Source organism: Mesoplodon densirostris, chromosome 2, assembly GCF_025265405.1.
Source record: "Mesoplodon densirostris isolate mMesDen1 chromosome 2, mMesDen1 primary haplotype, whole genome shotgun sequence".
NCBI lineage: Eukaryota > Metazoa > Chordata > Mammalia > Artiodactyla > Ziphiidae > Mesoplodon > Mesoplodon densirostris.
The window spans coordinates 109856959-109871823 of record NC_082662.1 but is presented as its reverse complement, the minus strand read 5'-3'; the positions used below and the strand labels follow the sequence as shown (position 1 = coordinate 109871823).

General features: G+C 53.2%; 2 protein-coding genes across 6 annotated transcripts; one reads left to right on the top strand and one right to left on the bottom strand.

Annotated features, from left to right (window-relative positions):
• The first annotated feature begins 2547 nt into the window (after positions 1 to 2547).
• PIAS3 (protein inhibitor of activated STAT 3) lies at positions 2548 to 12125 on the top strand. 2 transcript variants are annotated; one of them, XM_060090407.1, is made up of 14 exons: positions 2548 to 2726; positions 5380 to 5797; positions 5957 to 6041; positions 6274 to 6324; positions 6552 to 6642; positions 7143 to 7277; positions 7497 to 7602; positions 8174 to 8247; positions 8382 to 8542; positions 9310 to 9443; positions 9524 to 9692; positions 9841 to 9974; positions 10336 to 10373; positions 10936 to 12125. In XM_060090407.1, exons 2-14 carry the CDS (start codon positions 5383 to 5385, stop codon positions 11200 to 11202), a joined length of 1860 nt encoding a protein of 619 aa, XP_059946390.1. In that variant the 5' UTR covers positions 2548 to 2726; positions 5380 to 5382; the 3' UTR covers positions 11203 to 12125. The 2 variants fall into 2 exon arrangements, with proteins under 2 accessions (XP_059946390.1, XP_059946389.1); XM_060090406.1 differs by lacking the exon at positions 2548 to 2726 and adding an exon at positions 3322 to 3418.
• NUDT17 (nudix hydrolase 17) lies at positions 9135 to 14726 on the bottom strand. Of its 4 annotated transcripts, none has more exons than XM_060090413.1 (8): positions 14650 to 14726; positions 14123 to 14306; positions 13854 to 13879; positions 13625 to 13717; positions 13288 to 13386; positions 12923 to 13059; positions 12388 to 12540; positions 9135 to 9679 (listed from the first exon to the last, which is right to left on the bottom strand). In XM_060090413.1, the coding sequence occupies exons 1-8, from the start codon at positions 14692 to 14694 to the stop codon at positions 9676 to 9678; spliced, it is 741 nt and encodes a 246-aa protein (XP_059946396.1). In that variant the 5' UTR covers positions 14695 to 14726; the 3' UTR covers positions 9135 to 9675. The 4 variants fall into 4 exon arrangements, with proteins under 4 accessions (XP_059946396.1, XP_059946394.1, XP_059946395.1 ...); XM_060090411.1 differs by having other exon boundaries at positions 14506 to 14721; XM_060090414.1 differs by lacking the exon at positions 9135 to 9679 and adding an exon at positions 11581 to 12276 and having other exon boundaries at positions 14506 to 14721.
• Between the last annotated feature and the right edge of the window lie 139 nt (positions 14727 to 14865).

The following is a 14865-nucleotide window of genomic DNA, read 5'->3' as shown; positions in this document are numbered from 1 at the left end:
GGGTCCAGAGAGGGGGAGATCATTTTGCTAAGTTCAAGTATGAGTCAGGAAACAGCTCTGGTAATGGAAGCCAGGCCCTTGGCTTCCTCTGGAGCTCCTGGAAGCGGATCCCAGGATGGCTGAGCTGTGGGAATGGTCAGTGATGTTAATGATAACACAGAAGTGGAACCTTCTCCAGCCTCTGGTCTTCCTAAACAATCTCCCTCTATACAACCCCATAAACTGTTACCCCAACACCCCCAAGCCCTGAAATTTTCCTTGATTTCATAAATAAATCTTTCTTTCTCAAAGTGACTCTAGTCTTAATGTTCCCCTCTTTCCTCTTCGGCTGTCTCTTCAGTCGGACTTCAGTAGGGACTTACTACTCCTGCTTCACTTCCCCTTCGTGCTCCAGGCTTCAGATGTGAGTGCATGCGTGAGAGTAGGTGAAGCTCGGTGAGCCATGATGCGGTTCAGACCATGTTTTTGAATGCCCTCGATCTGATACTTGGTTCTGATTTGCAGGTTCCCTCCTTTGTCTGGTAACATTACTTTATTAAACTGATATTTAAAGGGCCTACTAAGTGCCAGGCACTGGGGATAGAGAGACCTTGCAGGCAGAATCAGACTCAGGCGCCCTGGTTGCTAGTTTTATGTTATCCTGTAGGGATGCTAGAACTTATAACTGCAATTAACTCTTTTTTTTTTCCTTGTGAATTTGTTTTTATTGGGATATAGGGGATGGGTTGCGAAATATCTCCGTGGGTTATGCCCCGTCAGGGAAATGTCCATTCTAATGTCCCTGGAATAGCTTTTGGAACTTTTTCTTGGAGCTTCTGCTCTTGCTATCAGCAGCCTCTTTAGGTCCACTGCTGAGCGGCTCCTCCTTGGAAGAGAATTTCCTCCTTTTCTTGGGGACTCAAATTAACTATTAAAGGAGATCCCTCCTTTATGAAGTCACTAGGAATCAAGGTGAGGTTGATTTTTTTTTCTTTACATTTTTACAGCTTTATTTGGGTATAACTGACATACAATAAGCTGCATGTAAAGGGTACAGTTTGATAAATTTTGACATATGTATACACCCATAAAACCATCACACCATCAAGATGATGAACATATCCATCACTCCCAAAGAGTTCCCCCATCTCTCTCTTTTTTTTTAATCCTCCCTCTTCTCCTTCCCATGAAACCACTGAAAATTCTAGAAGATTCAAACTAGCCCATAGTAACTTTTGATATAGAGGACTTAACAAAAAATGAGCTCAGGGGGCTTCCCTGGTGGCGCAGTGGTTGAGAGTTCGCCTGCCGATGCAGGGGACACGGGTTCATGCCCCAGTCTGGGAAGATCCCACATGCCGCGGAGCAGCTGGGCCCGTGAGCCATGGCCGCTGAGCCTGCGCGTGCGGAGCCTGTGCTCCGCAGTGGGAGAGGCCACAACAGTGAGAGGCCCACGTACCGCAAAAAAAAAAAAAAAAAAAAAAAAAAATGAGCTCAGAGCCTGATGAAGATTCAAGTGTTGGAGGGAGCAGTTGGGATTTAGAACCAAATACCGGAGCTTGAGGTTTCACCATTGCTGGCAGCAGAGCAGCAAGGAAAGAACCTGAGTGTCAGGAGAGGGCAGACATCCTCCCTAGGGACAAAATCCACAAAGTAGTTGGGTATAGTCCAGTTCAGCAGGTACCTGGGGATGTTGGTATGCTGGCACCTTCAGCCTTACAGTTGTGGGGTCTCATGGGAAGGATTATACCGAAGGTTTAAGCTAAATGAGAGCATTACTCATATAATTTATTAAAGCACTCTTTTGGGATGCCAATTATTGGTTTAACCATCTTGCTGCTGCTAGACTGAGAACTCCTGCAAGGATTTTATGTCCTCACCACCTAGCAATCTTTGAACAGCATTCAAATATTTATTGAACAAATGACATTATCACTTAGGTCCCAGCCGACTAAGTATAAAATGCTATGAATTTTTCCAGTACCCAGTTTGGGTAAACTGCTCTCACGTTGGTACTTTCAAGGGACCTGCCTGCGAGTGATTAGCTTAGTTGAGAATGGGGCCTCTGGAAGGTCTACGGCTTTGGAGGAAGGAGAGCAGGCAGTTCAGAGTGGCAGAAAGGTGCCCTTTTTGGGTGAGAAAACCTCCCCTCTGTTCACTTTCAGCTACTCCAAAGCTGTGGGGTCTCTGGTGACAGTGTATTTGAGGTAAGGGGTAGGGGACCACAGGTAAAGTTAGGGTTTAGGTACACTTTGGATTTTAGCAGCCCATGTTTTCTTACCCTTAGGGAGAGAGACTCTAAGTAGGAACCTCTGTATGCGATCAGATTCCTGTTCCACACCGTCTTATTTGCAGCATTCTTCTACCTCAAGCGCATACATGAGTTTGCAAGGGTCACAGCGGTAGTCAGGATGGGAGATAAAAGAACTTCTCTCCTGATCCACTCACTAGAGGAGTTAATCTCTCCCGGCCGGGCTCTGAGTCCCTGCCCCTCCCGTCTCAGGCTCCGCCCCCTCCCCACTTCTCCCGCGGTCCTGGCGGGCTTACCCAGGAGGGGGGCGGCCCCAGGCCCAGCGCTGGGCCGGGCGGAGCTCCCGCCCAGGCGGAGCTGAGGCTGCAGCGTCCAGCTGCCGGACCGACCTCCAGGCGGGCAGACTGCGGGAGCGGCGCCGGGCCCCCTCCCCCCACCTCTCCAGCCCACCCTCTGAGCCTCCCGAGCCCCCTCCCCGCTCTCTGCAACTGTGCTGGTAAGTCCCACTCTCCGCACCAAACTTTTTTGCTGCCGAGTTTGAGTCCTACCGCCGGACCACGAGATACAATGTAATTGGGGGGGGAGGGGGTGAATTGAGAATAGAATGAACTCTTCACGACACCATAGCGTCTCTAAAATGGATCAGATCTCCCCCATTTCCCGAATTGGTAGAACTCTTGAATTTAGATGGTTAAACTTGTAGATAAGGAGCTGAGGGTATTTCCTCCAACTTCGCTACCCCCTCCCCCATTTCTCTGAGATTTAGCCCTTCCCGATACTTTCTCTCCATATTCCAAGTATCTTTGGCTCCCTAAAAGCTCATCCCTTCTCAACTCCGGCGTGGCAAAGCCCCCTCCCCCAGGTGCTTCGGGTCCACCTCCTTTCCCATTCCCCCTGGGACCCCGCGATCCTTCGGGCGGTACACTCCCTCCGGGTCTACCGGTCTGGCACACCGGCCAAAGACGTGCAGGGGCTGGGTTCGGCTGTGGAGGGAGGGGCTGAGGCTGGGTCCAAAACCCGGCGGGCGGGGCCGGGAAGGGGAGGTGTAGGGGGCCGGACTGGGCGGAGCAGGCGGCATTTGCGGCCGGCGCCGGGGTGGAGAGTTGTGCGCCGGTCCCTGGGCCTGAGCTCGGGCTCGGGCTCGGGCGCCTGCGATGTCTCAAGATGGCGGAGCTGGGCGAATTAAAGGTACCGGCCCCCTCCCCCATCCCCATCTGGACTGAGCCCGGCTGTACGCCGAGTCCGGGAAGCGACCGAGACTGGGTGCTGAGGGCTCGGGTGGGGGCCGGAGACGTGGCGGGGACTGGCTGCCGGGGATGATGAGAAGTGCCTGTGGGCGACGAAGGGGCTGCGGCGGGGCTCCGGGGGCGGGGCCGCGGGGCAGATATAGGGGTGGGGCCGAGGGGAATTGCCGCAGTTGGGGGCCGAGGCGCAGGGGGCGGGGACGCGGGGTAGAAGTCGGATTTGGTAGTAGGGGCAGATGTAGGAGTAGGGCCAGGAGGAAAAGCTGCTGTAGAGGCAAAGGGGGCGAGTCGATCAAGGGCCAAAGATGCGACAGTAGGGGGCAGATGTTGGATGTGACTGGGGGGCAGATTACGGGTAGGTTCCTCGGGGGAAAGGCGCTGAGAGGATAGATAGAGGCTTTGGGGCTGCTATTGGGATCTGAGCCTTGGGAAGTACCAGTAGGCGGCTGAGATCTAGGGGGCGGGGCTGTGCGGGGCTAGATCGAGGGGTGGGGCAGAAGCATCCTGGAGGCTGAGAGGAAGGTTCTGCCTTAGTGAGTGAGTCGGTATCTTTGGGCAGAGGAGTGTGAAACTATGGGATAGAAAGGGAGAAGTTCTTGACAAAGCAAATGGAGCAATAAAGACGGGACAGAGGAAATTAGGATGGGGAGAAAGGTAGAGGAGCAAGTTTTTAATCATATTCCTCAAAAGGGGCCCAAAGCCATAATGTCTCCTATGAGGGGAAGAATTGTGGAGGGCTAGGAAGGCCTGCCCGTGGCAGGGTCTCCTAGAGATTCATAAAAGTGAGTCCTTTAAAGAGAGAGCTTACCACTACCAGAGACTTGAGGATAACCATATCCGAGGACATCTCACAGAACCTTTAAAAACCATGGGGTTCATCCCCCTGTCTCCTGGCTTTATTCTGCCTTTTGAAATGGAGCCATTTTCTTGGGAGGGCCTGAGGTCCAGTTACTGGGTCTAGCTGCCTAGAAGAGCATGCAATTCCGCACCCTGGCTCAGGGGCTGCTCACCTTCTCACCCTCCCAGGGCCCCTGTTTAGAGCTTTCCTCTTCTCTCTTCTACCCCTGTGGAGGAGGGGGAGGATCACTTATTTTCTCTGGGTAGGAGAGAAGCAGGATATTAGTTCCTGGCAGGTGGAGTAAACGGGTAAACAGGAAGGATACCTGGATTCCACGATTCGCTGTTAACCTCTCACCCCAAGTTTTGGTCCTGTTTCTCTCCCACAAAAATAGGACTGAGGGGAGGGTGGTTATGTAAATGACACTGAGAAAGGATTTGGGGGAGTTATGAGCATTGAACCCTGACCTGAAAACCCTGGCCACAAATGCTTCAGAGGCTTGGGGAAAATAGCTGAGGTAGATTGAGGTGTTGGGAGAGGTGGGCCGTGGGGCACAATCCTCCAGCCACCTGGCCCCTTTCTTCTCTCTGGGGCTGTCTGGCGCGAATCCTCTTCTCGCCCCTCCTTCTCTCTGTCTCCTATCCTCTTCCCAGGAGCTGGGATGGATCTGAGTGTCTGAGAAAGAGCAGGAGAGGAGATAAGCAGCTTACAGGAGGGTCCAGGCTCACGGCAGGGATGGAGGGAAAAGGCTGTAGTGGACTCAGAGGTGTGCTTTGGGGTGGCATGCTGTCTGCACCCTGCCCTCACCTGTTCAACTGCCAGGCATGGGGAGATAGGGCTGCTCAAGCCTGGGGGGCAGTGGTGAGGTGATCTGAGGGTTGCTAAAGTGGGACTTATATGTCCGTTTGGCCAGCTTCGCTGTCTGGCAGTAATCCACTGGCTGCAAAGCACCTTTCTGATTAGCGCTGGAGGGAAAGTGCATTGCCCACCTAATAGCTCAGCCCCAGTGTCTTTGGCAGGACAGCCCTGTGCAAGGTAGGATTCTCAAGCTTCTCTGGTCTCCACAGCACATGGTGATGAGTTTCCGGGTGTCTGAGCTCCAGGTGCTCCTCGGCTTCGCTGGCCGGAACAAGAGTGGACGGAAGCACGAGCTCCTGGCCAAGGCCCTGCACCTCCTGAAGTCCAGCTGTGCCCCCAGCGTCCAGATGAAGATCAAAGAGCTTTACCGCCGACGCTTTCCCCGGAAGACCCTGGGGCCCTCTGATCTTTCTCTGCTCTCTCTGCCCCCTGGCACCCCTCCTGTAGGCTCTCCTGGTCCTCTAGCTCCCATCCCCCCAGCCCTCTTGGGCCCTGGCACCCTGCTGGGCCCCAAGCGTGAAGTGGACATGCACCCCCCTCTGCCCCAGCCTGTGCACCCTGATGTCACCATGAAACCCTTGCCCTTCTATGAAATCTACGGGGAGCTCATCCGGCCCACCACCCTCGGTATGGCTCTTTGTGGTCCCTGGGTCTTCCTGGACTCTGTGCCTCTTCCCCAAGCCTTTCTTAGGCTTTAGTCCTGTGGGATCAGCACCCTGGAATAGGGACAACTTCTGTGGCTACCTGTGCATGGGCTTGGGAATAACTGCCCCTTTGTGTCCTCAGCATCCACTTCTAGCCAGCGGTTTGAGGAAGCGCACTTCACCTTTGCCCTCACTCCCCAGCAAGTGCAGCAGATTCTCACATCCAGGTACATCTCTTTCAGTCGTCCTGCCTCATCCTTGGGTGGTTACCCTTAGACTCTGCTCTCTTTCTTCTCTTCTGCCCTGCCCTCCTTCCTCTCCATCCTCCTGCACCTGCTTTGTCCCTCATTCTCTTGTATGTCCCTTCTCCATTCTCTGGACATCTAACTTTCTGGGTCTCTTTTCACCCCTGCCCTTCAGGGGCCACATACTGACATCTCTCCTCCCTCCCTCTTCCAGAGAGGTTCTGCCAGGAGCGAAATGTGATTATACCATACAGGTGCAGCTAAGGTGAGTTGATTCTCCCTCCCCTCAGAGCTCCCACTGAGGGTGGGAATGAAGTAAGGGTATGACGGTTACTATTAGGAGATACCCTGCTCTGCCATGTCCACCCCAGCCTTGGGATTCTTGTTTGGAAGCTGAAGGCTACAGATATCCATGACTGATTTTCTGAGGTTGCCTGCCTCTCTCTGTAAGAACTGCCTCCCACCCTTTCATCTTCTCTCATCTCTTACCAGGTTCTGTCTCTGTGAGACCAGCTGCCCCCAAGAGGATTACTTCCCCCCCAACCTCTTTGTCAAGGTCAATGGGAAACTGTGCCCCCTGCCGGTAAATGCTCTTGCCTTCTTCTGGCAGTAACCCCTTCCCTGTTTTAATTCCTAAATGTTACATCTATTATGAAAGAGACATGCCTGACATAGTAGGTGCTCACTTTACTGACTGAATCAATATAATCTAGAGAGTACCAAGATAGGGCTGAACAAGGGTTCTCTCAGAACCCAGAGAGGGGATATTAGTTCAACTCAAAGGTTCAGGAAAGATTCTCAGAAGTGATGACCCCAGAGCTGAGGGTTGGAAGAAGTGGGGTATCCCTACTCTTCCTCTTCAAGAACTCAGTGAGCAGGTTCCTATTTATCTGGTCAGTGAGTAAGTTCTCCTTTTTCCCCAGGAAAGAACCCTGCTGCCAACCCTAGAGAGTGCCCCAGTTTTTTGTCACTGAATGGGCCCCCGTCTCACTCATCTCAGTGAGTGAGCTGACCTTCTCTCCAGAAAGCAAGTGACCTAAGACAAGGTGTCTTAACCAGGCCCTCCTTCCCTCCCTCCCCCAGGGTTACCTTCCCCCTACCAAGAATGGAGCTGAGCCCAAGAGGCCCAGCCGCCCCATCAACATCACACCCCTGGCTCGACTCTCGGCCACTGTTCCCAACACCATCGTGGTCAACTGGTCGTCTGAGTTTGGACGGGTGAGTGTGGCTGAGGCAGGGAGCCTGGAGAAGCCTGCAGGGAGTGAGAGGGAATCATCCAGTGCATTGGGCTGGGGAAACATGTTTCTCTTCATGGGTCTCTCTGCATTAACTTGCTGTCTCTGGCCCTCATGTGACAAGGTGGGGGGCCGCTGGTGGTGGTGGTGGTAGTGGTGTACGAAGCAGAGGCTGATTGTCTCCCCCCGCACTTCCAAGTAGAATTACTCCTTGTCTGTGTACCTGGTGAGGCAGCTGACTGCAGGAACCCTTCTACAAAAACTCAGAGCAAAGGGCATCCGGAACCCAGACCATTCCCGGGCACTGAGTGAGTAACATCCCGTCCCTCTTCTCTCTGACCAGGATCCAATTCTTCTTGGCCCTCGAGCCTTTACAATTAAAACTCATACCCCTCTATGACAACTTACTTCACCTCTCACATGAACCCCAACCCGTGCCGTACCCATTACCAATCTTTGTGGTTGAAAAGTGGGGCCACTTCAGGCATTGACACCCTTGCATTCCCAATTATACATCTGCTTTGTACCTCGCAGACCTTAACTCCAGCCCTGTTGGAATATGGGTTCTCCAGACTAGAAAGTGTCTTTAAGTATCATCAACACTAACCCTCTTGTGATGCTTCAATTCCCTCTAGGTCATCTCTGCCAAAGTGTCACCCAGCTGTATTTAAGCATCTTCAGGGATGGGGAAATCTCTCCCCGCCACCTAGCCTTCATAATGCAGATCCCAGACCACCCCCATGTGACATCCCATTGGCCCCCCAAAGGCGCTCTACCCAGCCGCCTCTCAGCCAGAGCCATCTGCTTCTGGCCTCACCACCTCCCGGGCTTCTCTCCAGCCTTGCTGACCCCATGGCTCTGGCCCCACTCTTGTTTCAGTCAAGGAGAAGCTGACCGCTGACCCAGACAGTGAGGTGGCCACTACAAGTCTCCGGGTGTCACTCATGTGCCCGGTGGGTACAAGGGAGAAGAGAAGGGGGAGGGGTGGTGGGTTAAACCTCTAGACTCAGATGAGGGTTCCTGGGGCTATTAGAGTGAGGCTATCTGGGACATGGGGACTCTGACCAGGGAACTCGTCTCTCCTCAGCTAGGGAAGATGCGCTTGACTGTCCCTTGTCGGGCCCTCACCTGCGCCCACCTGCAGAGCTTCGATGCTGCCCTTTATCTACAGATGAATGAGAAGAAGCCAACGTGGACATGTCCTGTGTGTGATAAGAAGGCTCCCTATGAATCTCTTATCATTGATGGGTAGGGCCGTTCTGTATTCAGCTTCCTTTTACCTAGGACATCCACTAGGACTGGCCCCTGCCCCCATATATAAATATATATCTGTAACTTACTTCCCCTCCCAACTCTTAACGTATGTCTCTTTTATATAAATATTACTTATCTATTTATCTATCTCCCCCTCCAACATTGAGGACTTCACTACACACCGTACTAAGTACTTTGCATGCCTTATCTCATTGAGTCCCATGAGATGCCAATAACCCTGTGAGGTAGGTACTGTCATTACAGGTGAGGAAGCTGAGACCCAGAGAGACTTAGTATCTTGCTCAAAGTTACATTGTTAGTGAGTGGCAGAGCCAGTGTATCAAACTGTTACATCAAACAATTACCTGACCTCTTACTGAACATAGCAATAAAGTTCTTTTGATCTAGCGACTCCTAACCTGCTTCCTGAGCCTACATTACGGTTCTTGTTCCCAGTGCCTCTTTTTGAGGTAGCTTATAGAGTTCTGTTATCTCTGCTCCTTCTGTTTTGTCCCTAGTACTACATGGAACATGTGCTTAGAATGTACTTATTTTAAAACTCAGCATTTAAAATTTTCAAAGCTCTTTTATGCACCTTACTTTATTTGATTCCAACAACTCAGAGAGGTCAGGAGGGTGGATAATATCCCTAATTTACAGATGAGGAAACTGAGGTTCAGGAAGGTGAGTCCCAGAACTCCCTGGCTACTGTTGCAGCCATCTCCCAGCTACATGAATTCCCATTCTCTCCCCTCCCCTAGTTTGTTCATGGAGATTCTTAATTCCTGCTCGGATTGTGATGAGATCCAGTTCATGGAAGATGGATCCTGGTGCCCAATGAAACCCAAGAAGGAGGCATCTGAGGTTTGCCCCCCGCCAGGGTATGGGCTGGATGGTGAGTGACCCCCTGTCCCCCAGTTGAGCTAAGTCTTGCATGGCCTCTTCTCTGAGACACAGTCTTCTTACCAACCACAGGCCTCCAGTATAGCCCAGTCCAAGAGGGCAATCCATCAGAGAATAAGAAGAAGGTTGAAGTTATTGACTTGACAATAGAAAGCTCATCAGACGAGGAGGACCTGCCCCCGACGAAGAAGCACTGTCCTGTCACTTCAGCTGCTATCCCAGCTCTACCTGGAAGCAAAGGGTATGAAGAAATAGGCTGAATCTATAGCAGAAGGGAGAGGAAGAAGTCAGGAACGCTTTCTGATCACTGGGCAAACTCTGGGGCAGAGAGGGGACTTGAGAGGCTGAGCTGGGTGAGGACATCTGTGATTCCTTCTATCTCCTCACAGAGTCCTGACATCTGGTCACCAGCCATCTTCGGTGCTACGGAGCCCTGCTATGGGCACGCTGGGCGGGGATTTCCTGTCCAGTCTCCCACTACATGAGTACCCACCTGCCTTCCCACTGGGGGCTGATATACAAGGTATGACACTGATCACAAGGTGGGGCCGTGCACTGCCATATCCTCCCCCAAACCAGCTCACAACCCTTGCTCCTTTTCAGAGCTTTTTGGCTGCTTTGCAAAGGGCCACAATCCAAGGAACTTATTTGATATTGTGTGTGTGTGTGTGTGTGTGTGTGTGTGTGTGTGTGTGTGTGTGTGTGTGTGTGTGTGTGTGTGTGTGTGTGTGTGTGTGTGTGTGTGTGTGTGTGTGTGTGTGTGTGTGTGTGTGTGTGTGTGTGTGTGTGTGTGTGTGTGTGTGTGTGTGTGTGTGTGTGTGTGTGTGTGTGTGTGGTGAAGGGGTCAGATAGGAGGTTGATTTTAATTTTTCTTCTCCTACCAGGTTTAGACTTATTTTCTTTCCTTCAGACCGAGAGTCAGGTAAGTGGTCCCTTCTCCATCTCAGATCTCTGAAGCTTCCTTTCTAGGCACTGATGGGCCCCCTTACTCTCTCATTTTCCCCAGGGACCTTAATGTGCTTCTCCATGGAGGAAGGAAACTGCGGTACAGGCAGTTTATTTCCCTCCTAGGCCCCACTGGGATTTCTTCGGATTCTTACCCATGTCTTCCTCTGTCCTCTGTTACTTACTGTTCTGTCTCCAGAGTTTTTAGTGTAGTTCTGCGCCTGTCTGCTCACCCCTCCCCACCCCCCCAAACCCACGTGCACTTGAGCACCATGACTGCCCCAGCCGGACATTCCACACATTTCAGACGCCCACAGGGCCGAGAATCTAGCAAGCTGGTGGGGCTGTCTCCAGGCAGGGAAGAGGGGTGGGGTGTGGGGAAGTAGGGGAAGGAGTCAGAGGGAGGCTCTCCTGCTTCTCAGAGAATACTTTGGGATCCTGAGGGGTTTATTTATCCCATATGATATTTCTGAGATGAGTGACTGGAAGGCAGGTAAAGTCAGGATAAAATCTTAAACCATGCTCTTGATTCCTCCCAGCACTATGGTCCGTCCGTCATCACCTCGCTAGACGAACAGGATGCCCTGGGCCACTTCTTCCAGTACCGAGGGACCCCGTCCCACTTCCTGGGCCCGCTAGGCCCCACGCTGGGGAGCTCTCACCGCAGCACCACTCCGGCACCCCCTCCTGGCCGTGTCAGTAGCATTGTGGCCCCTGGGGGAAACTTAAGGGAGGGGCATGGAGGACCCCTGCCCTCAGGTCCCTCTTTGACTGGCTGTCGGTCAGACATCATTTCCCTGGACTGAGTCCCCTGCATTACGGAACCTTCACCGCCTCGTAACACTGAGCAAGTATGCTATGGAGTCTGGAACTCTGGCCCCTCTGACTCCTCAGAAGGGCTTTGGTCAAGGCCAGAAAGATCTTCATGGACACCTGTTTTTGGCCTTATCTCTGCCTGACAAGGCTAGCACCCAAAGGGTTAATATTTAACCTCTTTTAAAGGACATTTGGGGTCTGTTTTTGGAAATGTTCTTTGATGTCCAGCCCATTCCTTTGGGTCTGTTAACCTAGGCAGTGGGAGGCAAATGGGATGGGATGTGAGTTGGGGAAAGGGCTGAATCCTCAGCCTTGACTGGCTAAAGCCTCGTGGGGAAGGGGCCCTTCTCGTGTCCCCCAGATGCCCTCTCTTCCCATTCCCCAAAGCCGGCTGTGTTCCTTCCCCATATCCATTGTCTCTTCATGTCCATTCCGTTCTCTTTGGCCAAACAGACAGCTGGAGTAACTGAGATAGGCAGACACATGGACAGAGAACTCTATTTTGGGTTGTATATTTTTTGTGTGTAAACAAGAAAAACCAAAATACTCCAAAGATGACTTTCCCTGCCTCCTGCTTCTCAGTGTGACTGAGGAGGAGATAAGGCCTTAGCCCTGATCCCCAGGGGTTTGGGAGAAGGGCCTGGCCAATTGCCTGGGTCTCTATTTATATATTTAAGTAAGTTCACAATGATGCTTATGCTGACCAGCCTGGGGCCTGAGCTTCTAAAGGCCCATGGCCCTGTGGTTAGGTCTGGCTCATTCTGCACCTTTCCTGGGAGGTGGGAGCACCCTTGTGCTCTCTCCAGTCTCCCTTTTCAGGCTCCTCTAGGGCCTAGGGTCTATGTTGTAATTTTACTTTCTATTCCCACAGCTGTAGCAAAGTTCTTACCCATAATAAAGGTTGTGGATGTTCTGTGAGTGTCACAGAGGTGGGCTGGGGAGGGGATTAAGCACTTTGCTTTCCAGATCCCTGGTTTGTGGCAGGGGGATGGTCCACGTTCTGTTCTTCCCTTGCAGGCCCTGGGTCTGAGTGAGCTCCACTTCCACATGGTAGGGGTGTCACACTGAGGATTTCCAAGGGCAGTTCTTTCTTCCTTTCTTTCCCCCACACCCATAAAAACACTAGACCATTCAGCCCAACACTGTGGAGTCCTTAAGTCCTTCCTCATCCTTACCTGCCCAGATGCTGTAGCCAGAGCCTGAGGGCAAACTTGGTCCCAGTGCTGACCCTCTCTTTGCTATCTGCCGTGGCTGGGGTCGTCCGCAGCAGTGTGGACGTGGGTAAGACCAGAGGTTGAGCTCCTCCATTCTCTTCTAGTTCCACTGCGCTGCAAAACGACAGCTCCTGTCTGGGCTGTGCCTTGTGGCTTAGCCCACTTCCGTATCCATAAGGTCATCTGATCCTCCCAACCACCACAGGAGAGGGGTGGGTGGGTGTTAACCTCATCAGAAAGGAGGGTTAAATGACTTGCCCCCATGAGAGAGTGGGACTGAAACCCAGGTCTTCAGTGCCAGCCAGTTGGACAGGAACCCTTGGAGTATCATGGGCAGTGTCTTTGATCTCATATGCTCTCTTCATTATCAGTTGACCGACTCCCTCCCTAAATCTCCCCCACAGCACAAAATTGCCCCGAAGGACGAGACAGAAGATGAACTTCTCAGTGTGTATGTGTTGGTGTGTTGGAGGGTTAGGGAGAAGCTCCTACTTACAGGACAGAAAGCGGTAGGTCCTGGGGAAGATGTCTGGGTGTCTCTGTCCCATCCTCTGTGGCAGCCACCGCAGCTGCTACATCTGGTCCCAGCCACATAAGGGCGCTCACCTCTCTTGGGTTTGGTTGGATCCGGGCCTGGGGCCAGACATGTTGATCCCTTAGTCATGGCCTCTCTCAGAAGACCTGTTCTGGATCACAGCCTACACACAGGTGGAGTGGAGAGACTTGGGGCAGGGACAAGGGGAGAGGCTACTGGATTTCTTGGTTATCTCTGACCTTCCCTCTCCCCCTCCTTAGTCATAGTCGGAACCAGTCTGTTTGGGCCTCCTAAGCCGCATTTCCTTCCTCTACTGCCAGCCCTACCTGTAGCTGCTGCTGTGACTCCTGGGAGATGACAAGTAGATAGAGAATGATGTGATGGTATTTGGGGAGACCCCAGCTCAGCCTAGGAGGGTAGGCAGACTAAGAGAGAAGAAAACAGCAAAAATGAGAACTTCCTGTCCCTTTTTGAGGCTTTGTAAATACAGCTGAGGAAGTGGAGAGTAGAAGTGGTGGAGGAGGGACATGGGTAAGGGTTGTGGGCTTGGGGACTCCAGACCACCCACACTCCATCGGGTCCCATGTGGTCAAGGCAAGCGTGGCTATTCTCTGGGCTTTGGTGGGTTAGAAGCTGTTAAGGGCTCCCAAGTGCCTGTCTCACCTCCCATAACCCCAGAGGGACCCAAAAGAACTGGCCCTGGGGTAGCTGTAGTCCACTCTCCTCCCAAAGCTCTCGAAGTCCTCCGTCCAGCAGCTGGGAGTGAGGGGGCAGGAGGTCAGAGAGGCCACCGTCTGACTCCTCAAGTCCTGTGTTTGCCCTTCCCTCAGCCCACACCCAAGGTGGTCCCTCCTTCAGGGCAGGGTGCAGGTTGGGTCAGTGGATTGGCTACCTCTTCATCAGGTTCCACGTGCCCACCTGCAACAACAGTGGGACCAGTAGGTGAATGGTGGTGTTCCTGGTCAGGGACCCTCACTCACTGTTTACACCGCCCCCTCCTCCAGTGGGCACAGATGCAGTTGTAGCCCCTTGTGATTATGGGACCTGTTGATACCACATTTCTGGGCCCACTTCTCTGTCATTCTGAGACTGGGAATAGCATTGTTGGGGAAAGGGCAGATTTCTTTCCTGAACTTAGGGCCTTGTCCTCAGACCGCTCACCTGGGGGTACCCAGAGGTTGGGGGAAACGTTGAGAGTGCGTGTCCTTCGGGTCAGCAAGACAGTCTGATCGCTGGACTGCAGAACGACTGCCACAGCCAGATCCACACCTCGATTCGTGGGCAGCTCGGCCCCAGGAGCCCTGGGCTGCTGATCCAGGGCCGAAAAAGGGCAGAAAGGGGGTCGCTGGCGGGAGGAAGCCGCTGGGGTTAATATCTCAGAAGCGAGGCGGGGCTTTCAAAAATTGGGCGACACCCCGATGGGGAAAGAGGCCACGGCAGTCGACTGGCCCCCAGGCCTTTCGCCTCCATCCCCCACCCGATCCCAGTCCCTACCTTGGGCCCTTCGCCACCCGCCCCCGCCCCGTGTGACCCCGTCTCCGGACCTGGAGCGGAAGCCTGGCGGAGGCGCCTGGGAACGGCCTGTCCGACAGGACGAGTTGTCCCCGCTTGAGGCCGCAGTACGTGGGCCACGGCCCGAGCCCCGGCCCGGCGCCCAGGAGGCCACACACGCTCTGCACGAAGCTCACCGACTCTGGCCGTCCGGACAGGAGAAGCACCCTCGCCGCCGCCATAACGCGGCTCTGGGGTCTCTGCGGCCCGCTCCGCGCCCTCTAGTGGCCCAGCGGGCTTCCCCTCGGAGCCTTTCGCCGGGTGGGAAGGAAGGCCGGCTTCCGGGACTTCCCCCGGGAAATTCAGGCATGACACTTGGGGATGATCCAGGGGTGTGATAGGTAAATGACAAA